Here is a 26339-nt window from a genome sequence, read left to right as displayed (position 1 = left end):
GAGCAGCTTTCTTTTGCCACGCTCTTCCATGTCAGCCAGCCACAGACTAAGACCTCTGAAACCATGAGCCCAAATCTTTTTCCTCCTTTATGTTGTTCTTGTCAGGTATTTTGGTGACAGCGACACAAAGCCCACTGATTACACAGTATGTCAAAGATAAAAAAAAAAATATATGGATTTTGGTAGTATCTGTGGTTTCAGGCATCCATGCAACATCTTGGAATATATTACTAAAAATTAACAAATGACTATGAGGCTTAATCTCCCTATCAGAGGACTGAGGGGTTAAATGCAAGAACTGAAGTGAAGAACTGGAGTCAGATCCTGGCCCTAGCAGGTTCTCAGTAAATGATGGTCACTAACTAGAAGCCACAGCAGCTGTGGCCCTAAAGGGTCTCGGGTCCAAGACTTTTCATTTCCATCCCAAGAAAGGGAACAATAAGTAGTCAAAATATGGTCTCAGCACAGGGTAACTGCACAGAGCCAAACTGCGGCATCTTTGTGAGGGCTTCCTTAGACCCTTCTTTGATACTGGTCAGTGCTGACATGCAGACTTTGTGCCTGGGAGCTAGTCTGCTGGCTTAGCTACCTTGCACAAGTCAGAAAGAGGCAGGTGCTTCTGATCCCCACCATCGTTATCAGTGGAGTGATGCTCGCTCACAGACTAAGTCCTTGATACATGCAATTATTGCAAGGGGGGTTTCCAGAGACTAGAGATGGTTTGAAAGCTGATGGGAACAAGGTTCCTTATCAAGTGGCATGCTTTGGATGCACACTCCATGCCAGAAGCTTCTCATACTAACCCACCAAACCCTCACCACTCTGGACAGCTGTGCTTGGACTGAGCCTGGAGCCAGATCTGGCTGGACAGGAACAACAGCCTGTACTCCATTTAAGGCTGTTTCTCCTTTTTTTTTTTTTTTTGGCCTGGAAATAAGACCTGGAGCCTTGTGCATGTTGAGCACATTCCCAGCTGGTGAGATTACCCTCAGTTTTTATTTATTTATTTTTTGAGATGAGGTTTTTGCCATCTCCTATTGCCTGGTCTGATCTTGAACTTGGTCTCAAGTGATCCTCTCTCCTTAGCCTCCCAAGTAGTTGGAACTGCAGATGTGTGCCACTACACTGGGCTCTTTTGATTTATTCTTGAAACAATAACTGAGCCAAGGAAATGATCCAAACATGGTCCATGTTATTTGGTGGCTGTGGCTCCCCATTGCTTCCCTAGGATCTCATGGACGTGCCTGAGTTTGGTTGCATTAGCAGTCTCACTGGAGTGTGGAGGCAGGTGCAAATGTCGCTGCCATTCAGTAAGTTCCCTGCTTTGGATGCATAGGTGGGTTTTGGACTTTGGCCCGTATGCTTTCTTAGAGCAACTTCCCATCTGCACCTCAGTGGCCGGGCCAGAACTGGGGGTGCTAATTCTTAACGGCTATGGCACTCCCCATGGCCGAGGATCAAATTCCATACTTGCAAGCCCCTTCACTCCCTAGTCCTATTTTACAGAGGGTGTGCCAAACCCAGCCACCCCAAGCAGCTGTCCCCTGTGTTCCTTCCTCTCTGGAGGTTCAGGCTGGGAACCAGGGTGATCTGCATTTGAAAGTTGGTTCTTATTTCCTTTACCAGTAGCAGGATGGTGGGCAAGTTGTTCTCAGGCCCACTGTTCCTCTGAGGGTGAGGCTGAACTACTGTCTAAGACCAGAGCCTAGTCTATGGATGGAAGCAGCCTGAGAGCTATCTGGCCTCAGTATCTTCTGAATTCTTTTTAGCTTCAGCATCTTCACCTGCAAAACGAGAAAACCATAACTCCTGTGGGACTGCAGAAGTGATGGAAGGGAAACTGCTAGGAGCCACAAGCAAATAATATGATGCATGGCACTTTCGGTTGTAAGGTGACCCAGCTAGCCATTGAGATGATATGATTATGTTAAGATTTACATTCATATGGAAATTGGACTCCTGCTGTTCACCTTGGCCTGCTACGGGACTCCTGGAGAGTTCCCATTGGTTGGGGGAAGGATAGTAGGAGGGAATTCCAGGGGAGGTCGCCCCCCCCCCCCTTCAGGTAGACGCACGCGTGGGGGGACCGGGTTTGGCTTGCCTGCGCTTAGGGAGTATTGGCGGCTTTTTCAAAAATAAAGTTTTGTTCCTGCTTGAGTGGCTCGTGATTCTGTGCCCAGCCAAGACATTGGCAGGAAACATCTGGCAATTTTGATCTTGTCCACTCTTTTTCTCTTCCTCCTTCCTTTCCAATCACTAAAGTCCTCCAAACTCCAGCATTTCTTGTCTGTAGCCTCCTGGAGCCCTGCTCCCCAATCTCCCTGCTGAGGAATTCTTTGGCTCACTGATCAAACTAACCCCCACTCCAGCTGGTGGCCAAGCTTCCTTAGGAACTTTACCTGGGGAAGCCTCATGCCAGATGTGCACCCTCTTCCTGATAGGGGCTCCCCACTCTCTTTGTTTATGTGGATCCATGGACTGGTTGGCCCTTGGACAAAACTTCAAAACTTTTCAACGCCACTCCCCTCCAAACCTGAGGCCAGCCATGTCCCTGACAGATGGCTGGAAGTATCTGCAATCGGAAGTCTCAGCTAGCCCACCCAATCTTCCTCAGTATAGAAGAAGCCACCTCTGTAACTCTTTTCCTCGACACCAAGGCTGAGTCCACCAGGGGCCTGGGAACAGGTGAGACCACCAGGACACAGAGGAAGGCAGGTGGAAGTACTTACAGAGAACGTCTTTAGAAAAAGGAGGTGAGGATGAGAGATGGGAACAGGGTGAATCATTTCAAGAATCCAGATTACCGAAGACTTCAAGTAACAAACATACTTTTAATAATCTCAGATAAAAACTATTCAGGGAGGGTCAGTCATCAATTCTGCCCCTACTTTGTTAGAGCCACATGCTGGGAAGCCTTGATAAACTGGGTTAACTGATTATTTTCACTCTTCACATCATTCATGGTATTAGAAGAAAAAAAAAGGCATTATATCATTTTAGGTTCACTGTGTGGCTGGCAACCAAATCCAGTCTCTTACATCCCATATTTCTTCTTTAGCTCTTCTACTTTGTCGACGTAAGCTTTCATGGCACTTTCCTTGGAAGTTCCTAGAAGGAATCAATAGGATTATTTGTCAGGGAGGCAGTGAGGTAGAAAAGCAGCAGGTTTTAAGGCCCTCATCAGCTCCAGTTGAATTTTCCAGGGCTGAGTTTCTCCTCCATGTGGAGGGGGTTTACCCACATCTCCGAGATCTGCTGATAATTAGACTTAAAAACACCTGAGAATTATGGCCCTGAGTTATGCTCTGTAACGCACTGAACTCATCATGCATGGAGGGGCAGATCCAATGCTTGTCCCCCATGGGTCTCCCATGACAGGGTGAGCCTTAGCCTTCCAAGTCAAGCAAGCAACTGTCACCATGGTGACTTTACTTGTCCTGATGATTTCATGCTTGGCTTTATTCAATCAAATATTTCTGTGTTGGGCTCTTATCTCCTAGAGCTACTAAGCTGGCAGCGAAAGAGCAAAGCCAGCCACACTCTTCTCACCAGAGAGAAGCTAGAAGAGGTTTGAGAGTCTAAGCAAAGGCAGCTGATTCTTGGAGGGGAATGAGGCAAATCTTTCTTTTCCCTGCTGCAGCATAAAAGACACTGAATATATCTTCTGAGACAGTCACACCCAGTTCCCTGGATTCTCTGGTAAAAAGAGAGGCCCTCTGGGACTTATTCTGAAGTGCCTGATGAAAATGAACAATTAGACGGGCATCGCCCCCCCCCCCCTTGCAAATCCTAGGAGTATATTTATTGTATTGTGGTCTTTTCTGAATTCATGGACTTCTCATCTGCAGGAAGACAGCAGGCTTATTCAGCAGCTAGCTAGTGAGGACACAAAAGCTGCCAGGAGCTTTGATGCCAACTTTGGGTCTTGCTGCCTTGGGGACACGTGATTCAATAGAAACTTGGATACTTTTCGGCTGTTGGGGCTCAGCAAATAATAGCTTCATTCACTGAGCCTACCAGTGGCTGGCTAGGCATTACCTCATCCCCTTTTTTCATGTGCCTTTCTGGCTGGAAGGGAACTGGGGAGGGCCATTCCAGTTAAAGGGTCACTGCTTGGCCTTTCTGTGGAGAGGGGGGTGTGGAATCCACCCTTATTCTGAATGTATCCAAAGACATTACCTCCCAGCCCATTCTCACTGGCCTAGACCCCTAGCCCTTCCCCTCCAGATGATACCCTTTTGCAGAAATGGCACTTTTAGAAAAGGCATGAAGAATATTTGGAGAGAAAGTAGGTGGCCTAGTTTTCCCCACTTGGGCTCAGGTCAGGCTGATTTCCAGCATGTGCCTCCTGTACTTTGTTTCCTTCCTGCCCGTGTGTACTCTACAATGAAGAGTCTTTCATTATTGGACTTCACAAAGGAGGGAAACTGATTTGAAATCGTTACCTTTCAGCTGATTCCAGGCATCCCACTTGGCCTTGCCTTTGAAGTCCAACATTCCGGGCCGTTCTTAAAGAAGGCAAAGGAATACATTATTAGATTTGCTCAAGTTCTAACATTGAACTTCATCGACTTTCTTTCCATGAAAGTCATCTTTTATTAAACTGATTCCTTCTAGGTTCTCTCATGGAATTTAATGAGTTTTGCACAGTGGCTTCTGCCTTAACAGATCCAGATATACAGAAATCCAAACTTAAAAATCTAGAGAAAACAGGAGGAAAACTGTTCTCATTACAGGAGAGTTTCTGAATTGCAAGTTACCTTCAAATTCTATCCTTAAAAAAAAAAAAATCACTTAAAAAATTAAAGATCTATGCACATGGCTCAGAATTCAAAGCTACAAAGGTTAGCAGTATCAAAGTTCCTCCTACTTCTGCTTTCCGTCACCCAATTTCTCTCCCTAACGAATCACTGTTATCAGTCTTCTGGGTGTTCTTGCAATGTGAACTGTCTGTTTATATCCTGGTCCCATTGTGCTAACAAGTTGTTAGACTATTTCCAGATGGGTAATCATCTGTAGTTGGGAAACACTCCCTTCCTCCCTGATGATCTGTTTCACTGCCAAGAGGAATGACTGCAGTGTCCATAACCTGGAGCACTGTGTTGAAGAAAATAGCAAGCGCTCCTGAGTGCTTTCAAGGCAGCATTCCTCGGGGGACCTAAGAAAACTATACCCAGTCAATAGTAATCACCAGAATCCCAAGGTTCACTCACTGGGAGCCCTCTATCCACTGTGGGCCCTCTATCCACTGTGGACATGTTTATTTGCAATATCCAATTCAGGATCATTTGCCACTTGTGGCAACTAAGTTTCCTGGAAAAAGAGCTCATGTGGCTAGCACTTGAACTTTAGATACTATTTAACTATTTTGAGTTCTAATGTAAATAGTCATCAGTGGCTACTGTATGAAAAGTACAGCTCTAGAGAGAGCCAATATCTCCAATCAGGCAGTGATAGACTCCATGTCCATCTACCTACATTTATATGAGAGCAAGTCCCTTTAGCTCAAACAGAGGCCACGCTCTGTGAAAACACTATGTGACAGAAAAGCATCTCAGCGCCTCTGGCCACACCCAATTCACTCTCTTTTCCCTATTTGGGAGGAGACAATTTATACACCTACTGTACAACTCATCTTTGCTACAAGACCTTCCTTAAAATAAGCCCTTGATGTGAACCATAGAGTCTCATTTGGCATTGCCCAAGATCCTTAGTTCTGGGCATTGCTGCAGCTGGCCAGCTGCCAGCCTACCAGCTCCATCCTCCACCCTCCACCCTCCACCCTAGCTCCTAAGGAACTGGGGCTATGGTTCCCCTCCTCTTGAAGGGTCTGAGGGTCACTCCTTTGATGCTGACATGACCACTGACTTTTGAGTCCCTGCATGGAACCCATTAAGCTTCCGCCTCACTGTACAGCTGTTAATTCAGGAACTTAGTTTGTCTAAAAACTGCCCAAGGCAGGAAACATAACATTGTAGATGACAGTGGTACAAAGCGTAGCTTCAAAATCTGCAACAAGATTTTTGGATAGGGAACAGAAATCATCAGGAAGGTACAGACTGTAGTTCACAAAAACATTCCTGACTGTCCCAAGACACCAGGTGCTTCCCTGCTTCTCCATAAGGCTTGGTGGGAGGACTGTCCACCCGGGGTGGAAGCAATACTGCTCAACAAAGCTAATTCTGAGCTGAAAGCCTGGAACAGAGCTCTTTTCCTGGGGTTTTATTTCCTCCCCAGTAGATGGAAACTTCTGGTGATAATCAGATAAGCCCTTCTAAAACCAGGATTGGAATTCTGCTACCTGAGACACTGACGATCCAGGAATATGGTCTCTGGGGAAACTCCCTAGCTTAAACCCCAAGAACTGTGACCATGCCATGCCTGAAGAATAGAGCCTCTGGTAGTTTGAAAGTAAAGTTCCCAGACTTCCCACCAAGGACTTCCAGTCACTGGCAAGCCCCTGCTTTGATGAGCAGTTCAGTATACCTGTATTTATGTCGCCCACAGTTGCTTGTTTGTAGTGGCTGTAGATGAACAGCATCTCATCATCTGCTGGCTGGGTCTTGAGGTGCTTAACCTCCTCAGCAGCTTTGTCAAACTCAGCCTAAGTGGGAGTGAGGGGAGAGGAATGAGGGTGGATTCCAAGTGGGATAGGGCAGAAAGTGGCCTGAATGGAGCCCAGGGACAGGATGAGAGGATGGAAAGGCAGCATTCCTAGTGCCATGCAGGACAGGAAAAGCAGCCCCCCTCAAGCGTGTCTCCCTTCCCCACTACGGATTCAGTAAAATAAAGAGGGAAGGTACATTAGTTCACTTATTCAACCTACAACTACTATCTGGTGCTCCTACAACAGAAACATCAGGTGTTGGAAATACAGTGGTGAGAGAAGCAGGACAAGACTTGGCCTACAGTGGGTGGGCACTGCATAAAAGTAGCACGGCCAACTGCCTGGCCACCACTGGGCCAGACTAGGGAATGGCTGAGGTCCCAGTGAAGCCCTAACCTAAGGAGAGGGGTGGCACACTGTGCTCGAAACATCTGATAAAGGAACAGGACACAAATACAGTGTTCTCCAAGCAGGAGTCCGCTGGCCCCTTTTCCCATGGGGCCTGGGAGTTTAGCGCTGACCTCTGTCCCAGTGCCCAGAGTGGGGAGAGGCAGGTGGGAGGAGCCAGCGATCGCCCCACATAGCTCGGTGCTGGACAAGGGTCTACATTAGAGGGCAGGGAAAGGCCTCTAGGTCACTTCTACCTGAGCAGCCACTATCCTCTCCCCGCACGCCAGACACTTGGCTCTTACTTCTGCTGACCTCCACTACCCAGCTACGGTCTCTTTGCCTTCCCACCTGGCCATGACTTCGCTCCCCCACCGCCAAGTCCGGCCAGATCCTTCCAAGTGTGGGGCTCAGTCTCCTGGCTCTTTCCGTACATGCAATCACCGTCCCGTCAATCACCCCATCTTTCTATCGAGGACCCTAGCCTTCCACTCTAGCCTGCTTCGCCACGAAAAGTCCACCCCATGGGCAACTTTCCAGCAGTTGCGGAGTGGGTAGCTGTTTTAGAAATCCACAAACGGAAAGTTCCGCTTACAAGGCTCGGTGCAAAGAATTAGGGCTGGGCATGGGTCCAGGAGCAAGAGCAGGGCATCCGTGGGAAGGACTCCGCGGGGTTCTGCCAGCCGGACGAGATCCCCACTCTGGCCTCCCGCCCCGCTCCACCTTCGCAGTTTGGCAGGGCACGCGCTGTACCTGAGACATGCTGGCGGGGTTACAAGGATTCCTCGGAGTGGGAGCGGCAAGAGCAGGAAGCGACAGCTAACAGCGGACTGGCCAGCTCCTTTAAATGCACAGCCCCGGGAGTCCCAGTCTCGCTCGGGCGAGCATCAACAGCCAATCAGAAGCGGCTTCTACGTCGGGGGCGTGTTTAGGTTCATCTCCCGCGCCAGCTCCGCCCAAGCCCACGAAAGGCAGATTGCGCACGCGCAGGGCAAGCCGCAGGGGACGTCGGGAGCAGGTGGGGAACGCCGAAGTGGTGGGTGTGCGGTGGGGCGGGTTATAGGTCCAGAGTTGGGTTGCGCTCCCAACAGAGGTTGGGGGCTGCACACGGGTCTAACGGATGGAGGCTGAGGCCCGAGGGCAGACGCCTTAACGGTTTTAAAATCATGCCCGGCGCCAAGAGGCCGGAAGTTGCCAATCCGAACAAGTAACTTCTCAGGCCAGGGGATTGCAAGTGGGACCCGCTGCTCCTAGGCCTGATCCTCCGGAAATGGCCCCTGGTGAACTGTGTGATGGTAGCAAACTGGACTGGTCCCAGAAAGGCTAAGCCCAGGACTCTTCCTCTGAACTTTGGCACGTTCTTTGACCTGTTAGTTTGAAATCCTGATTTTAAACACGCTTGTGGTGCCATGCTTCATCTTGGGGCGTTAAAGGCAGGGACAGTGGCTTGTCTTAGTGGACTTGGACAGGAACAGGTGCTCAGCAAACCTTTATTTTTCATCCCGGATTTTTGTCGAACCTTTGTCAGCTAACTTGCACTGTACTAGACCTGGTGGAAACATCTCTGTACGAAACAAATGAATCCCTGTAATCCATGGAACTTACAGTGGGTTAGTAATGCAATAAATTATATAGAGAGTTTTTAGAGACATAGAGTTGGACATTTTAAGTTGGAGGCAGGGCGTAGGGAAATTGACATTTGAGCAAGTCCCACAGGAGGGGAGGGAACGTTCTGGCAGAGAACAAGTGCAAAACAAAATGTGGGCAGGATATAAAGGAGGAGAGTAGAAAGGCATGAGGCTGGGGAGGTGGCAGACCAGCTAGATGATGCAGAGGTTGGCCATTCTACATTGGACCTTCATCCTGATGGAGATGACAAGTAATCAGAGGGTTTTGAGCAGAGATGATGAATGAGACAGGGATCCATCTTTGCAAGGTGGGTATAGAGGCTGATCTTAGTGGGAACAGAGGAGAGGCACTGGTGGATAGAGTAGTTTGAGGGTTGATGCTTTGGAGGCTAAGGGAAGAATTTTCAGGCAGTGGTTAAAAGGGAGTTGCTGAAGGAAGGGAAATGATGGAAAATGCCTTGGAGATCATTAATAAAGAGATCATTCTGAGAATAGGTTTAGAATTCTCTGTCAAAGGCAGGTCAGAGCCACCAGAGGCATCACCTGGCGGGTGGCTGAGGCAGAGGAACCTGATCAGATACCAGGGATTAAGGTGGTGTCTCCCCCCTCATTGCTTCTAGCACTGCATATAAGAAAAAGAAATGACTGGGCACAGGGTCTATGGCTGTCATCCCAGTGACTGGAGAGGCTGAGGCAGGATAGGAGGATTACAAGTTTGAGACCATCCTTAGCAACTTACTTGGTGAGACCCCGTGAAACTTAGTGAAACCCTGTCTCAAAAAGGGGTGGGGACATGACTCAGAGGTTAAGTGCCTCGGGTTTCAATTCCCAGTACCAATAGTAATAATAATAATTATTATTATTTCTCTGCAAATCCTGATGTGTGACAAGAGGGCTACAGATCTCTACCTTTTCTACCCCCGCCGCATTTACAGCTGTATGTGTTCAAAAAGGAAGGCCAGGTAGAAGCTTTTAGATGTCACTTCATAACTTAATGTAGGTCAGGCTTTATAAATGGGAAGAAGTGGAACTTTAATTGTAGGGAACAAACCTAGAGTTGTTAGTCTATGAATAATATTGTTTGAGAAAGCAAAACTAAATTAACAAGAACCTTGGGGTTGAATTTGGGAAAATTTTATTCCAACTATAAGAAATGCAGGCTTTGTCCACAGTGATTCTTCAAAACTTCTTTTCCCTATTGAGGCCTAGGTGAATACTGTGGCAGATTGAAAATATTAGATAACCTTGGATAGTTTGTTTTCCTTGTCATTTTTCCAAGATCAGTGGTGTGATTGATCTACATTTGACTGGAGTCAAATGTAGAAAGCAAGGCTAGTGAGAGTGTTGACGTTAAATATACAATCTCCAGTTCGAGTAGGGTTGATTGTTGGTTGCTTGTTTGGAATGCATTTCACCCTTCCAAAAGAATTTTTTTTTTCCACATTGTGGTTCTGAACTTCCCTGTTAATCCTACAAAAGTTATTTAAAGTAAATGAAGTATGAAATGAGTAAGGGTTGTAGATCCCAGGGAGGAGGATGCTAAGTGACCTTGACTAGGAAAAGGAAGAGTGCTTTTGCTTATTGCAGCGTGCATCCTAGGCCAAATTTCAAAGTAACTGGAGGTGTTCTTTTAGCATACTTTCTGCTTCCTTTCCTCACTTCTCAGTGACTATTTTTGTTACTTCTGTCTAGGGAAATTCCACCGTAAGCCCTTTAGTTGGTTCTTATATTCTAAGAAATAGGGATGGCATTCAAACTGCCACCTGGGATTTCATTTTTTGGGGGGTGGGTGGGTGTTAAGCAGGATGTTTATCAACCTTTTAGCAACAAGAACTGTGCTGTTTATAAAACTCATCCATGCATGTTATTCCATTCATGAGGCTCAAGAAGTCTGATGGCTTCTGTTTTCAGTTCTTAAATAGTAATAACAAGCTAGATGGATTGGCTGAGTTACCTAAAATAAGGCATGCATCCTGTGTCCTGGGGGTTCAGATACTTGTGTTTGGATATCTAACAGCCCTGGCAGCAGGTGTAGGGCTGAGCCCTGGTTTCTCCCTTGCATACATATTGGATTTCATTTTTAAATATAAATTTTAGGGTATATTTGAGGTCAATGGATTGTGTGAGTTTTTAATTCTGTATTTCTATAGGCCTGGAAAGGATCATTACTCTTCATAATCCTGAGAAGGTGCAGGATCTTCACAGCTATCCAGGAGGCTAAGGCAGAAGGATTGCAAATTTGAGGCCAGTCTCAACAATTTAATGAGAGCCTGTCTCAAAATAAAAAGGGCTGGGAATGTAGCTCATTGGTACTGGATTCAGGTCTAGTGTGGGATAGATGGGGAGAGTATAAGATCCTCAGCTCTGTTTATGTCTCTGTGAGCAACTAACACATGTTGTAATTATTTTATTTACAATTATTTTAATTTTCTACTTTAAGTTTTCTCCCCTACATAAACTAGGGAGGATAGGGGTCACTGTGTATTGGCCACTGCCTTATCTTCAAATGTCTAGTGCTTAGGTACTCAACTTGATTGTTAGATGAATGAAGTGCTTTTCTCTCTATGAAGATTTGTCCCTTCTGGTTAGCTGTGAACTTGGAAACCAACTAAATTTGCTAGAAACAAATGTGAAACTGTGGGCTTGAATAAAGCAAATGAACTCTGTTGCAAGGCCCCATGATCTCTTTGTAGCAGCCCAGCTTTGGAAGCAGAGTGCCTGGAGGGTTAAAGGAAGATGGGCAACCTGCCCAGCCAACTTGTCAGCTAAATTGACCTAGCCAGCCATAGAGAGGCCATTGTCATTGTTGTACCTTGCTTTTACATCTGTGGGATACCATTTTGACCACCCATAGGCTTCACTTGCTGGATTTCAGCTTGATAGGTAAGATATATTAACAGGTATAAGTGGTTCTTGCCCCATGGGTGAATAACAGTTTAATATTAGGTGTCTTGGTATAAACTAAACCTCTAATTTCTAAAAGTAATCGGATTATTTAGAAGTGAACTACAGTTACAAGAGAGATTCATTGGAAGGAAATGCATTCACAATTGATGAATTATGTTCATTTTGTATGTGTTTTCCTTTTCTTGGAATGTGACTCCTGTAGCAGGGCTTCAGCAAAGCTGGTAGCAGGCTTTGGGAATTGCTTCTGGGACTACAGAGGGGAGAGATGGGTGGAGTGGAGGGTTGTGTGATGGTTGAGGGAGGTCAGGGCTGAAAGTGATGGGGCAAGAAGAGGCTGGGCAGTTCCCTCTTTACCATTTATACCCTCTTCTTTAGAGGAATTGCAGCAGGGGGCATGAAATGAGAGTGAATGTGGGTGTATGGGTGGCGTGCCATTGTGTGTCATTTTTCCCTCCCTTCCTTCTACCCAGGCAAACGTGGTTGGGGTGGTAGGATGATTGAAGAGAGATAGGGAAATAACTCGGGAGTGGGAGAATCTGGTAGGGAAGTGTCCTAGGCTGGCTAGGGGTAAGGAAGGAAAGAAAACTTCCTATATAATTGCTTATCCATAGGTTTGTCATCCACTGGTCAGGCCCTTCCTGTACTCTTGATTAGAAATAGTTATGATTACAGGGCAGAAATAATGGAACATGATGTAAAATGTTTTGAGTTTAATAGTATAGTTCTTGGTCAACCTCACTAGAAATATATATTCTACATTGTTTTCTGCATCTTTGCCTGTTTCCTAGTTGCATATGACAAGCACTTGGTAACTGCTTCCAAGTTAAGCTATTAGAGATGAATTTTCTAGGCCCCCCCCCTTTTTTTGGTGGTACTAGGGATTGAATCCAGGACATCACATACTAGGCAAATGCTCTACCCCTGAGTTGTATTCCCCTTTTAAATTTTATTTTGAGACAGGATCTCTCCGAGTTGCCCCCAAGCTGGCCGTAAAATTGGAGTCCTCCTGCCTCAGCCTCCCAAGTAGCTGTAATTGCAGGAGTACACCACCACTATCAGGGAAATGAATTTTCCTACCTCTTTTATCACTTGCCAACAAGGAAATTAGAAATGTTTAAAACCTGGTGGCAAATGCTGGTGGCAAATACCATTAAAAAGAAACTGTTTTGAAATAATGCCATTTTAACAAAAGCTAATTTTTGAGATAACTAGATTCAAATGCAGTTGTAAGAAATAATATTGAGTGATCCCTTGTATCCATTACCTACTTCCTCCCAATGATAACTGCTATGGTTTGAATATGATCATGTCCCCCAAGGTCATTAAAACTCAATGTAAGAACTTGGTCCCCAGGGTGGCTGTATTGGGAATACAGTCCTAGTGGCAGGTACTTAGGTCATTGGGGACTGTGAGACTTCATATGCTTTTCCTGCTTTCTGTCATATGATGTGACCACTAGCTCCAACATGCCCTCCTGTCATGATGTGCTGCTCTTGCCAGAGCCCCAAAACAATGGGGCTGCCCCATTTTGTACTTGTATGTCTAGAACCGTGAGCCAGAATAAATCTCTTTACTTCATAAGTAGGCTTGTGTAAGGTATTTGTTGTAGTGATATGAGGCTGACTAATACAGTAACATCTTGCAAAACCATGTACAGGACCTAACAGTTCATTGATATATTTGATGAGATAACAGAACATTTCCATCAACAAGGACCCCTTGTATTGCCATGTTAAAGCTGTTACCACTTCCTTCCTGCCTCTCTTCTTCCTTAGACCTCAAGAACGTTATTTAAATGAAAGCATGCAGTGTGTAACCTTTTGGGCTTGGTTTTTCACTCAGTAGTTCTGTGGATATTCCTCTACCTTGTCGGGTGTTATCAGTGGTTTGTTCCTCTTTTTGTAGAGAGGTCTGTCACCTGGATGAATCAGTCCATTTAACCATTCCCTCCTTGAGAAGGATATCTGGATTGTTTCTACTCTTTGACTTTTGTGAATAAAGCTGCTGCTATCACATATACAGGATTTTGTGTGAGTGCACATTTCCCCTTTTCTGGAATAGATGTCCAGAGTGAATTTCTGGGTCATAGGTGGTGATTTCATGTACAGTTTTGTAAGAAACTGCCATACTCTTCCAGAGTGGTTGCACTATTTTAACATTCTCATGAGCAATGAATCAACAGTGAATCTTCACATCCTTGCAAACATGGCGTCATTACTATTTTTTCCCAAGCCAAACTATCCAGCTTTATTAAAAATACTTTTCATAAAAAATCATGATATTTCAGGCAGGACATGGGCAGATAATTGTTAACAGTGTACAACAACTTTCAAACTCCCATCTAATTTTGATGGACTACCAAAATTAGAGCCACTATAAAACCCAACGAAGTCTTCATTTGATCCTCTGAATAAGGACAGTTTAGAGTGAGGGTTGATGTTTCACCTTCAGCATGTTGTTTAACTACTTTTGAATTGATCCTGACTTCCAGGAAATGAAATGAAAATGGCAGAATTATTAATCTGAAGATCTGCAATCTAGAAAAGGAACTGCTGCTCTTTTAGTGGACATTATCTCATTGATGTCACTGGGAAGTCCTGGTTGTAAACCCAATTGGTGGGTGTCAGGTCTCAATAGATCTACAGGTTCAGGGAAGTCAAGTCTATGCAGTTGGCAGAGAGGAGAGGAGAACATAAAGATGATTTGAGTATTTCCACACCACGAGGCATTTGTGCCAAGGTGGCTATGTGTGCCAACATCAGGGAATTCCTCTTCTTCTGAGCCATGAGGAAATCTCTCAGTTTTCCTCCTCAGCAATCCAGGTTTGGAGACATTCTATCAGTGCCGTCTGTTCCTTTTCCTCCAAATAACAATGAAGTGTTCTGTGTACTAGCAACATAGCTTAAAAAAAAAAAAAGTAAAACTCTTCCTTTTTATAAAGCTTGATTAAAAAATAGTATTTCAAACTTTACAGTCCTCAGAAGTCCACAGTTATCAAAAATGCACACACTTCACTGAGCATCTCCAGTACCTTCTGCTTTCTGTGTCTGGGCAGTTTGGCATCTCTATTTCTGCAGGGTTATTCCCATCCTTGCCAGTGTCAGCTCTTCCCTTTTGCCCTTTGGGTACCTTCTCTCCCTTCTTTGTAGGGGCCTTGGCTTGAGCTCTGGCTTTGGAGGAGCAGGTTAGCAGACAACCTTGAGGATCTTCTCTGTGGTTCATCTGCACCTTGGCTTTATCTCCTTTAGCATCTCCTCCAGCCTTTCCTCTGGGCATGGTGGAGACAGCGATGTGCTGTAGGCACTGGATGCAGAAACGCAGTGTTGTGCAGTTTTGGTCAGTTCAGAGGTGTTCTTACCTCTTCTTCACAGTGCTCTAGCACTGTCTTGGGTTTGCCATTTATCTGTTTTCTCCTGGGAAATGTTTTCTCATGTCTTTTGCCCATACTCTCATTTGATTTTTTAGAGTTGATTTTTGAGAATGCTTCATATATTCTAGATACCAGTCCTTTGTTGTATAGGTAATTTGCAAATATTTTCTTCAAGGTTTTTTTTTTTTTTAATCCTCCTAGCATTGTTTCACAGAGCCTAAATTTTTAAATTCTTATGAAGTTCAGTTCACCAATTTTTCTTTTTCTGGATTGTACCTTAGTGTTGTCTAGATCCATTTTTCATAAACATTCTGTAGTTTTATATTTTATATTTGACATAATACATTCTGAGTTAATTCTTGGTATAAAGTATAAGATTTAGGTTAAAAGCCAGGTATATGCTATAATTCCAGCCACTTGGGAGGTTGAGGCAGAAGGATCACTTGAGCCCAGGAATTTAAGGCTAGCCTATGCAACATAGCCAGACCCTGATCTTAAACAAAATATTTAGATTTAAGGTTCTTTTTCCCCCTTGGTGTCCAATTGCTTCAGCACCATTTGTTGCAAAAGTGATTTTTCCTCTGTTGAATTGCTTTTGCACTTTTTTTCAGGATTCTGTTAGGCATGCTTATGTGGTGTTTTCAGGGTTCTCTGTTCTGTTCCATTGGTCTCTTCCCCTGTTCCTCCACCAATATTGCACAGTGTTGATTACTGGAGCTACTACCATAGAGTTGAGTCATGTTTTTAAATCCACTCTGACCTTCTCTTTCAGTTGGTGTATTTAGATTATTTAGATTTAATGTAACTATTTACATATTAAGGCCTGCCATTTTATTTTTTGTTGCTTCTGTTTTATTTCTTTTTCTTACTTTTCTGTCCGTTACTTGAGCATATTTTAGAGTTACTTTTTTAAAAAAAATATCTGTAGTGTTTTTGTGTGTATCTTGTGTAGTTTTTTAGTGGTTGCTCTAGGTAATGCATATTATTTGCAGTCATAGTCTTAGTGTCATCATTTTATCAGCTTGAGTGACGTAGAGAAAGTTTACCTCCCTTTATCACCCTCTACCCCCTCCACAATTGATAATTGCTATAAATATTTCCTCTGTATACGTCTTGAATCCAATCAGGTAATGTGGTAACTTTTCTCTTTGCATACATGCATATAATATTCATTTTTAATTATAATTTAGAAAACTCAGGAGGAGAAGGAATGTATTTACCCACAGTTTTGCTTAGTTTCCTTCCATCCTGTTAGTTCAAGGTGCCTTCTTTAACTGCTTTCTTTGCTGTTTAGACTTTCTATAGCCATCCTTTTAGTTGAGATGTGCTGGTGATGAATTCTTTTAGTTTTCCTTTGTCTGAGAATATCTTGATTTCCCCCTTTATTTCTGAAAAGTGTCTTCATTGGACAAAGAATTTTGAGTTGACAGATTTTTTCTCTCAGTGTTCAAAGTGTGTGCACTTCCTTCTGGCCTCCATAATTTATGGTGAAAACCCCACTGTCATTTAAATTGGTTTTTTTTTTTTTAATAGGCTCTTTTGCTCTAAGTCTTCTTCCAAAATTTTTTTTCTTTGCCTTTAGTAATGAAAAGTTTGTATTGTGTTTTGGTGTAGATTTCTTTGATTTTGTCCAGTTTACAGTTCCCTTCTCAAGTCTATAAGTTTATGTCTATAAACACATTTGGGATGTTTTCAGTCTTTTCAGGTCTACCCTTTTGTCCCATCTTTTTGAACTCTGATGACAAGAGTGTTACAGTTCCACAGGAGATGTTTTTTTGCTTTTTTTTTTCCCCTCTGCTCAGTTATTTCATATAGAAGGAGAACATTTGAAAAATCCTCTTCAGATCATGGCAACTTTAATCTATCCCAAAAGCATAGCTACAGGTTCTGCTTATTTGCTTATTTTTTAAGTCTTCTTTTTTCTCCATTGTTAAGATTGGGTAATTCCTATTGCTTTATCTTCTTGTTTACTTATTCTTTAATTTGTTCCTTCCATTCTGGTGTGAGCCTACCCATGGAATTTTTAAATTTTGGTTATTGCGATTTTTAGTTTTAAAATTTCTGATTGGTTCTTTATATCTATTTCTTTGATAAAACCTCTTTTTCATTTATTTCCAGATTATATGTAATTGTGTGTTGAAGCATTTTTATGCTGCTTTAAACCTTTACCACATTATCCTAACATCTCTTGGTGTTTGCCTCAGTTGATTGAATTTTTGTTCAGGTGACTTCCCACTTCTCAATGTGTCAAGTGATTTTTGTCACTTGAAGTCTAGACATTTGTTGTTGGGTTCTGAGACTCTGGATCAATTTTAAATCTCCTGTGTTAATGACTTTCTTTGACACTCTGGCAGAGGAAGGGGACAGCTAGCTTACTTGTTATTACCAGGCAGAGACAGCAATTCGGGTTCTCTGCTTGCTTCTTGTTGACAGCTGAGGTGGCAGTGGGAGTTCTGGCAGAGGTGGATGCTTCTGGGAGGATAGGAGTGCCTTGCTACTGATCCTGACATGTCTTCCAGGGACACTGAGCTAGGTGTGGGAGGGTGGCCTCATCTTGCCTCTCCAGTAGGCCTCACCTGTGCCCACCCATTGAGGGAAAGAAGCCCTTCTTACTGGGAGACAGGGTAGAAGTATGTGTTCCTCAGATGGTCTTCACCGACACAGGGAAGAGCGGGAGTCAGGCTTGTTATGGCTCGGCTCCCTCTGGCCTTCTTTGGCACCACCCCAGAAGGTTCACTGGGATGCCTCATTAGGAGCCTGGCAAGGGTGGAGGTCTAAGCTCCCCACACAGGCTTTGCTGGTGTGGGTGGTGGTGGGACCACAGTTTTTCTTGATTCCTGGCTAGAGTAGAGCAGTTACTCTCTGAGAGTTTTCTCACTTGCTAGGCTGCCCCTTCCTGGTCCTTTGGCTAGAAAGAACAGGCTTTTGTTGAGGCTCTTCTTTTCTACACCTGTTGGTGTTTCCAGTTGCTAATTTCCTTAACTCCAAGTCTGAGACCCAGGAAAACCCAGGAAACTCACCACCATGTCAGGCCTTGGGTCTGGAGTTCCCTAACCTGTCTGCCCTCTTCTCATCTTTCAGAGTCTTCTTATGCTTGTTTTATACATAATGCCCACAGTTTTCAGTTGTTCTTAGCAGGAAGTATAGGGAAAAGTACATCTTCCACATATAGGACAGCAACATTTATAATTTATTTTTGTTATTTCCATGAAATATATTGGGTCCTGAACTAGTAACTTTTGTTGTGGCTTTTAAGTCTAGTAAAGAGTCATTGTTTCCCTGTTTTCTTTGGGAGAACATTAGTGTTGGTTTGGCCATTGGAAAGATGTGGCAAAGATTGAAGATTATTATCTACTAAGTATAATAGCAGATTTATTTTCTTAAAAAAATCCATGTGGTCAGGTATTTACTGGTTTGTTCATTAAACATGAGTTTCAGTAAAGCCAAATCTAATTTTAACTAGCGTTTAATAAAACAGCCACTTCTGAGTATTAGCTGTAGAAATAGTTTATTTTAAAAGGCATCCTTTCTGGCATGTGTGTTGCCAAAAGGAAGTTTTGAATTTATCTTTCCTAACAATATTTTCTGATTGCTGCAGTGGAACTAATTGTTCTTTATAGTGTGTCAGATACTTTATTGGTATAATACAGTGGGTAGCTCTTGATGGAAGTATGAAGATTTGTATTTAGTTACAGAATTACTGAATTAGCATCATTCAGTAACTAACTTTGCTGAATTGTTAAATGAGGCTTATGGTGATACATCTGAAGCATTTAGCACTATGTTACACACACACACACACACACACTCTCTCTCTCTCTCTCTCTCTCTCTCACACACACACACACACACACACTCTCTCTCTCTCTCACACACACACACACACACACTCTCTCTGTCTCTCTCTCTCTCTCTCACACACACACACACACACACACATTGCATCACTGTCACTGTTATTACCATTATTGATGAAGTTTATTGAAGCTGCAGCCTTGAAGCAAACTCTTAACAAAACCAGAGGTCAAATAATCTGCTGTGGTTCTTATTATAAAGTCATAGAATTGAGATTAAGGAGTTTGTGGCCTTTCTTCATTGACACCATTGTGATTTGTCAAGAACTATTCTTTTTTAGCATGGATTGATGTAATAAGATATTTGCCTGATTTTTTTTTTTGTGGGTAGTGGGGACTGGTAGTGAGGCCTCACTGTAAGATAGTCCCATATTTTAATAGGTTACTTTAAAAAAAATGAAAGTTTCATTTATTTATTTATTTTTGGTACTGGGGATTGAACCAAGGACCTCATGCCTGCTAGACAAGTGTGCTGCTACTGAGCTACACAAATTTATTTATTAATTTAAATAAAGAAACACAATATTAAAACTGCCATTCATACCTCCTTTAGCCCTTCCATCACCCCTTAGAGTCTCTTTCACTTAAATCTTTCCAATTTGGCATTTGTGTTAGTTTCCTAGGGCATCCAGAACAAAGTAGCACACACAGGACAGCTTAAAACAACAGAAATTCAGTGTCTCACAGCTCTGGAGATCACAAGTCCAGAATCAAGGTGTCGGAAGAGTTGTTTTCTTGTGAAGATACTGAGGGGGAATCTGTTCTAGGCTGCTGTGAGCCCCAGTTGTTCTCCGGTTTGTGGGTATATTACTTCAGTCTCCAGCTCCACATGATGGTCCCTGTGTGTTTGTCTTTACGTAGTTGTTTTCATGTAAGGACAACAGTCATGTTAGATTAGTCTGTACCCTCTACTATAACAAAATACCAGAGGCTGGGTAGTTTGTAAATAATAGCAATTTATCTCATGATTCTGAAAGCTTCAAAGTCCAAGATCCAGGGCACTGGCAGATTTGGTATCTTGTGACGGCCTGATTTCTGGTTCATAGATGGTAGCTTCTAGCTGGGTTCTCATGTGGTAATCTGGGCAAGGCAGCTTTCTGGGCACCCAGAGAGATTATAAGCCATCCTCAGGACCTAATGCCATTACATTAGTACTTAGGTTTCAGCATATAAGTTTTGGGGGAGTTCTGTCCACTGAATCAAGTGATAACATCCATTTTCAGCTCTTTGTGCCTGGAACTGAGGTTGAATAGCCACAGTGGACCAGTGGATGTCATTGGGTTCCAGCTTAGCCAAACCACCTGTGACTAAGGGTGGCCTAAGGATTTAGGCCTTTGAATGTTGGTGAATTGAGAGTCCTTAGGATACATAAGCTTTGCTTCAAGTGGGAGATGGAGCACAATAGGTTAATCTCCCTTTTGACTAACTTACTGTAGCTATGTGCAGCTACTCCTGCACATCAAGCTGGAGGGACAAACATACCATTTCCATTTAACACGTGAGCTTGTCTGGCCCTTCCCACCTTACAAGTTAGAGTACTTGCTCCAAATGGGGATTCTATGCTGAAGTGTTGCATGGTCCACGGGTAATTTATTGAGTTTTGCCAGAGCTGGTTATAAGCTCATAGAAGCTTGTCAGAAGCCTTGATCTTGATGCGATGTCAGGGAGGTGAGGCATCTAAGACCTAAAGGGGCACATCTAGGTGGAAGCTGTCTTCCTTTGCTAGAGACTCTAGTTGACAAAATCATCAGCCACAGAGACTGGTACCTCAGAGAGGTCATTAGGGTTGAGGGGCACCAAAAGTAGAGAATGTTCCATAGCTTACTGTGTGACTTCCAATAGTTGGTTTAGACACCATTCAGGATGCTTGCTTGTGGGTTAGCCAATATAAATGACCACATAGAATGTTCAGATGTGGACTGTTGTGGTAGAGTTCAATGGAAGAAGCAAAACCAGTAAAGAAAAAAAAACAAAAGACACTTGTATGTATGCACACAGGTGTGCAGAATTGGCTTACTCATTTGTGGGTACTGGCCGAGCAAGTCTGAAGTCCAGACTGGCAGTCACAAGGGTTGATAAAGAGCAGACTATGCTCTCTAGGCAGGAGCTGATGCTTGTTGTCCCAGGCAGTAGTCAGGAGAGGGACCCAAAGAAAAGGGAGAGCAATGATAGACCCAGCTACAGTTTGTTTTTTTCCTAGGTTAGGGAAAGCCTACATCCCCCTATAGGGTCAAGTGAGTCAGACCTACTAGTATAATCTCCCTTTTGATTAACTTAAAGTCACCTTACTGGAGCCTTGAATCATACCAGCAACATCCTTTCTCAGCAGCCCTTCAATCTGATTAAAAAATGGGGAGTGGTGGGTATGTTACAAAATGGCCACTGTTCTACCCAGTCTCTCTCAGGAGAGAATGTCCCTTGTTGTCCATCTGCATCAGAAATACACTAGAAAATGCATTTTGAAGACTGAAATTCAGCTAGCCAAGCTGACACATCACAAAGCCATTCCAAGCATCATTTTATATGGTGCATTCTTGGGACATTGAGGGTAGGGACAAGTGCTTTAAATCCTGACCTACCCACTGGTAACAGGTGGCACCATTGAAAGGGCAACTATATTTAACAGGTCACTTCCTGCTATACATTGAGAGAATTGACAGCAGTATATTGCAATGGCACAAATGACCCTGTTAACTAGGACATGTTTCCCTCCCTGCTAGGGTTTGAATCTTGAGTGTTTCCCAAAGGCCCATGTGTGAGAGAATTGGTCCCTAGCTTGGCACTGTTGGGAAGCAGTGGGACCTCTGAGAGATGGGACCTAGAGGGAGGGCTTTGGGTTATTGGGGGTATGGCTTTGAGGGGGAATATGGGACCCCAGTCTTTTCCTCCCTCTTTCTTGCTCCCTGACCATGAATCAAGCAATTTTGTTCTACCATGTACTCCCACCATGATGTTTCACTGTAGACTCAAAGCAATAGGGCCAACAAATCATGAGATGAAACCCCTAAGCTGTGAGCTAAAATAAACATTTTCTCTCTATAGTTTGATTTCCTCAGGTATTTTTTAGAGGAATGGGAAGTTGACTAATATACTCCTCAATTGTGAATCCTGTTACAAACCCCATTAGCTGAATCTGAGTTCTCTTCCCCTGAGGCCAGGATGTCACCACAGGACATGCCCGTGTCCACAGAACTATGAAAGTTTGAGTTCTCCCTGCCGTCTCCCACTCCCCCCCCCCCCCACAGCATACTTGTGCATAAGGCCTTTAGTTCCTCTTAGGGACCAGGATAAGTGTGGTCCATCCTTAATCATCTTTCTCCTTAAAGCAGATGTCAGGCTAGAGGACAAGGGGGAGGGATGGAGGAGCTTGACTTTGCTCCGTCAGCTTTCAGTTTCATGTAGTCTGATGGATACTCTTGGCCGGACATAATGCCCTTTTCATTCACCGGAAGACATCTGTTTTCATTGCTGACATCATTCATTTCAACTTTGGGGACTATACTCAAACGTGCAGCCACATTTCCTCTCATCAGGTGATTATTCACCCAGAGGAGAGTGAACAATAAACAAGTACCCACTGGTGGAGCAGCTTGTTTAAATCCTACCCCTTACTGCTTACCCACTAGACATTAATTAATTTTACTCCCCCATGCCTACCACATTTGCTACTGAACTCTGAAGAATCTTCTCATCTCCCAAACATGTAGACCTCTGTCAGTTCTGTTCTAGAAAACCTGTTCTGTTTTAGAAAACCATCCTGTATCAACAGTCAAAAAGTGGGAGAGGTCTGAGATTTTATCCTGTTTGCAAGCTGATAGCTCTGCCTGGCAGTTTACTGGATGCTTTTAGCAGACATGAGACTCCTGGGTCAGAGACAAAGGACTATATTGCTCATGGCACAGCCAACAGTGTGACCTTGTTAAGTGAAAAACTTGAGACAAGCTTTAACATGATTTATTTGAGTAAAGAATGATTCATGTGGGCTGGAGCTGTGGCTCAGTGGTAGAGTGCTTGCCTAGCAAGTGTGATGTGCTGGGTTTTATCCTTAGTACCACATAAAAATAAATAAATAAAATAAAGGTATTGTGTCCAACTACAATTAAAAATAATTTTAAAAAAAGAATGTTCATGAATTGGGCAGCATCAGAAACAAAAAATGCAGAGAGCTCCACTCTATCTGTGTGAGCAGCAAGCTTTTGTAGGCCAATATACAAACTACAGAAATCTCTGATTGGCTACAGTGAGGTGTTTGCTTTATTAGGCATGGTATAATGAGGCATTTTCTTTATTTGAAAGTGGTCCTAGGAGAGATCCCAGTTGTATAACCAATCAGTAGTTGACTGTTCTGTTGATAGGCTGTGGCTTGTGTTTTTTTTTGTTGTTTTATTTAGAATGTTCCCAAATTAAATTCCCAGTTTTTTTACATAAGAATTCTGGTACAGAGACAACCTTAGGCTACTTGCTTCCCTTATTTGCTTCAAAAACCTTCTTGTTTGTATTAGTTCTTCTCTTATTAAATCGCACAGGGACAATGTTGAGTGGCCTTGATGAATGCTGTCCATGGAGTGGGTGTTTGTCATAGTTGAGGTGTCTTGCATTTAAATAATCCAAATCTTTTTGTTGGCAGAAGTCATAAGACTCCTGGGTCAGAGGACTGTATTACTCATGGTAGAGCCAACAGCATAAGCTTGTTTGTGTCAGTACTTCTTACACCAATAGTCCCTTATGACCAGTGTAAGGTGGCCTAGGTGGCCACTATACATGGAGTATATTTGTGTCACAGATATAGGTGATCCAAATTCTTTATAAAGGGCTACAAGCAACCTTACTCTAGAGGGAGATATTGTCTTTATTTTACTGGACAGTAAGCAAATCTACTCTTGGTTCTGGTGGAAGATCTTATGTCTTGCTGGGCTATTTGCTATGTGCACATCATCCAAAGAAAGTTTAGACCAAAAGCAGCCACCACAGAACAAAAGCAGACACTTTTGCTCATAAGACACGCAGAAGTGCCAGAGGCCCATAGAGAAATGTATCCCCCAAAGCAGGGCAGGATTAACACTGTCACTGATGATTGTGAATCAAGAAAAATAAAATTTATATGCAGTATACCTTGTTTAACTGTTAAGTCCTATAGTCCCAGATGTGGGACACCTATAAAAACTTAAGTTGAATAACAAATATACCACTCATGGTAACTTTTGAAATAAATGTTGTTTTTGGAGTTCTGTTCTTTTGAGAAAAATAAGTGAATGATTTAGAAAACATAATATATTAGCTGTAGATTATAATTTCCAACTTATTTTTATGCACCTGTGTCAATTTTGTTGAAATATTTTCAGAATTGGAAGCTTGGGACTTAATGGGTTAGGATGAAAATAGTTTTTCAAATGGTTGTCTCTAACACTTTAGAAAAATGTGAGAGTCAGAATAATTTCCTGACTCTCACATGCTTTTGGATATTTTCCCCAGACTGTCTCAATGAGTACAGGTTCGTGGAACTGGAAATGGTTGTCACCAGGTGGTGTATTCTAGGTGTGGGCAGTAATCATGTGTTTATTTATTTAGCATTGATTATGATCTGTCCTCAGGTAGGGCTGGCTGCTAAGGTCACTGTGCAATAAAAAAATAATACATGTGTATAGTTCTCAGATTTAGTTCATATTTATTTTGGACCTGCTGGGTTACTTAAATACCTGCAAGTAATTGTTTTAAACTACCTAAAAAATGGTTGAGGTCAGATGATTCATAAATTTAATCATTGACAGAACATTTCTCAAAAGTTTTATTAAACTGATTCAACTGAATTTCCTAAAATAATGGCACTTTGGTTTGTATGATTCAAATTTGAAAAAGGCTAAGAAGTTTTAAAATGTTTATGTACTATTTACATGGTCCTAGTTATAAATGTATGCTTAGTTTCATATTTTAAAAATATGCTTTTGAAAAAATTTAAAAGCAAATTCCTGGTACATTTTTTCTTTTTATCATAATGCCAAACTTTTGGTTTTTCATTGTTCCAATTTCCATTTTTAGAGGAAAAATTTGTTCTCCATTTAAAAGTTAAGAGAAAACTGCTTTTGAAATAAGGCAGAATAGATTTAAAATAAAATGAACATTTCCATTTTAGTCATAGTCTTAAATGTGAATTAATGATAATTGATCATTCTTTTGAACTTTAAACTGGAATTTTATATAAAGTTATTAATTTGCCAAGGTTAAGTTCTCTTTAAAAGGTGAACACTTATCACTCACCTACTAGCAGTATGCTGGATACCGAGTAGTTTTAGAAAGGGTAATAAAAAGAATGTAGGTTCTCCACCACCCTGGTTTTAACCTTTTTTTTTTTTTTTTTCCTGTAATGACATTTGAATGATATAATGATATAGAACTTAAGGATTATTTACTCCAAAATCATCAGGGTGTAATTCCAGAATCATTTGCATATTCAGTGATTCTCTTCTCAGTAGAATTCTACTCTTTCTGCTCCCGCCCATTTTTTGAGACATGGTCTTACTATGTTGCCCAGCCTGGCCTTGAACTCCTGGGCTCAACTGATCCTCGTGCCTCAGCCTGTCAAGTTGCTGGGGCTCTAGCTGTGTGCCACCACACCTGTATTCTTTCTACTTTTATCCCTGCTGTTCTGTGATGGTTTATATACCTAATATGATAGAAGAAAATACTGTCTTCTTTTTATTGGTTTATCTGTTTTAAAAGGAAGGCAATGCCTTTTTGACCTACAATGCTGGTTCCTAACATTAGGGTAAGATGCATGTATATTTTTGTATGTGGTTAGAACCATACTTTTTTTTTTTTTTTAAGAGAGAGAGAGAGAGAGAGAGAGAGAGAGAGAGAGAGAGAGAGAGAGAGAATATTTTAATATTTATTTTTTAATTCTCGGCGGACACGACATCTTTGTATGTGGTGCTGAGGATCGAACCCGGGCCGCACGCATGCCAGGCGAGCGCGCTACCACTTGAGCCACATCCCCAGCCCAGAACCATACTTTTTTGAAAGTTGTTTTTCTTATATAGTTAAGATCAGATTTAAAGCAAACTTCATATGTGACAATTTTGATTTTACTATACTTAAGGGAATAGATATAACTTTGTAAAATGTTTCAGCTTTTCAAATAATTCTTTCCAGGAGTCTGTTAAAACCCTGCTTCTGTGGGATGAAGGAAGGTCAGCCCGGGTGCTTTCCCATCCAGTTACTATGGAAGTCTTCTCCATTTAACTGGCTCAGTGCTTGAGTGCTTTTCCAATGCTCTGGTTTCTAATCGTTAGCTCATTTTTGATTCCATTCTCAAGAGAAAAGTTAAGGGCATCCTTATTTCAAACACTGGAAGGCAGAGGTATTGTTATTTTGGAAAGATAGTCCTAATTGTTCGCAGATTCAGTGCTTGCAAATTCATCTATTCACTAAAGTTTCCTCACAATCCAAACCCAAAGCAGTGCTCAAAGTGTTTTCTCAGTCATTCTTGGACATGTGCAGAGCAGTGAAGTTTGAGTCACCCAAAGCTCACATTTGATTGACTATCTAAGATCAGTCAAAGCTGCCTTTGGCCTTCTTGTTCTAGCTTGTGT

At 42.7% G+C, this 26339-nt stretch overlaps 2 protein-coding genes across 9 annotated transcripts in view; one reads left to right on the top strand and one right to left on the bottom strand.

Moving 5' to 3' along the window:
* Window positions 1–2811: 2811 nt before the first annotated feature.
* On the bottom strand, window positions 2812–7885 carry DBI (diazepam binding inhibitor, acyl-CoA binding protein). 2 transcript variants are annotated; one of them, XM_081260797.1, is made up of 4 exons: window positions 7748–7885; window positions 6487–6604; window positions 4446–4508; window positions 2812–3108 (listed from the first exon to the last, which is right to left on the bottom strand). In XM_081260797.1, the coding sequence occupies exons 1-4, from the start codon at window positions 7754–7756 to the stop codon at window positions 3035–3037; spliced, it is 264 nt and encodes an 87-aa protein (XP_081116923.1). In that variant the 5' UTR covers window positions 7757–7885; the 3' UTR covers window positions 2812–3034. The 2 variants fall into 2 exon arrangements, with proteins under 2 accessions (XP_081116923.1, XP_081116924.1); XM_081260798.1 differs by lacking the exon at window positions 7748–7885 and adding an exon at window positions 7590–7740.
* The window catches only part of LOC308630591 (UPF0538 protein C2orf76 homolog), a gene marked incomplete at its 5' end in the record, with an annotated part of 90612 nt that continues 72114 nt past the window's right edge, over window positions 7842–26339 (top strand). For 3 of the 7 annotated variants that reach the window (XM_081260790.1, XM_081260794.1, XM_081260793.1), the window contains one exon: window positions 7842–8012. In XM_081260790.1, the coding sequence (XP_081116916.1) occupies window positions 7842–8012 (171 nt within the window). Of the gene's footprint in view, window positions 8013–8885; window positions 8931–26339 lie in introns of those variants that run through there. The other 4 variants (XM_081260791.1, XM_081260796.1, XM_081260795.1 and 1 more) reach the window with 2 other exon arrangements.

This window comes from Spermophilus citellus (assembly GCF_964194105.1).
Source record: "Spermophilus citellus genome assembly, chromosome: 11".
NCBI classification, from domain to species: domain Eukaryota; kingdom Metazoa; phylum Chordata; class Mammalia; order Rodentia; family Sciuridae; genus Spermophilus; species Spermophilus citellus.
Note: the sequence above shows the minus strand (reverse complement) of the source record. Positions and strands in the feature narration are given on the sequence as shown.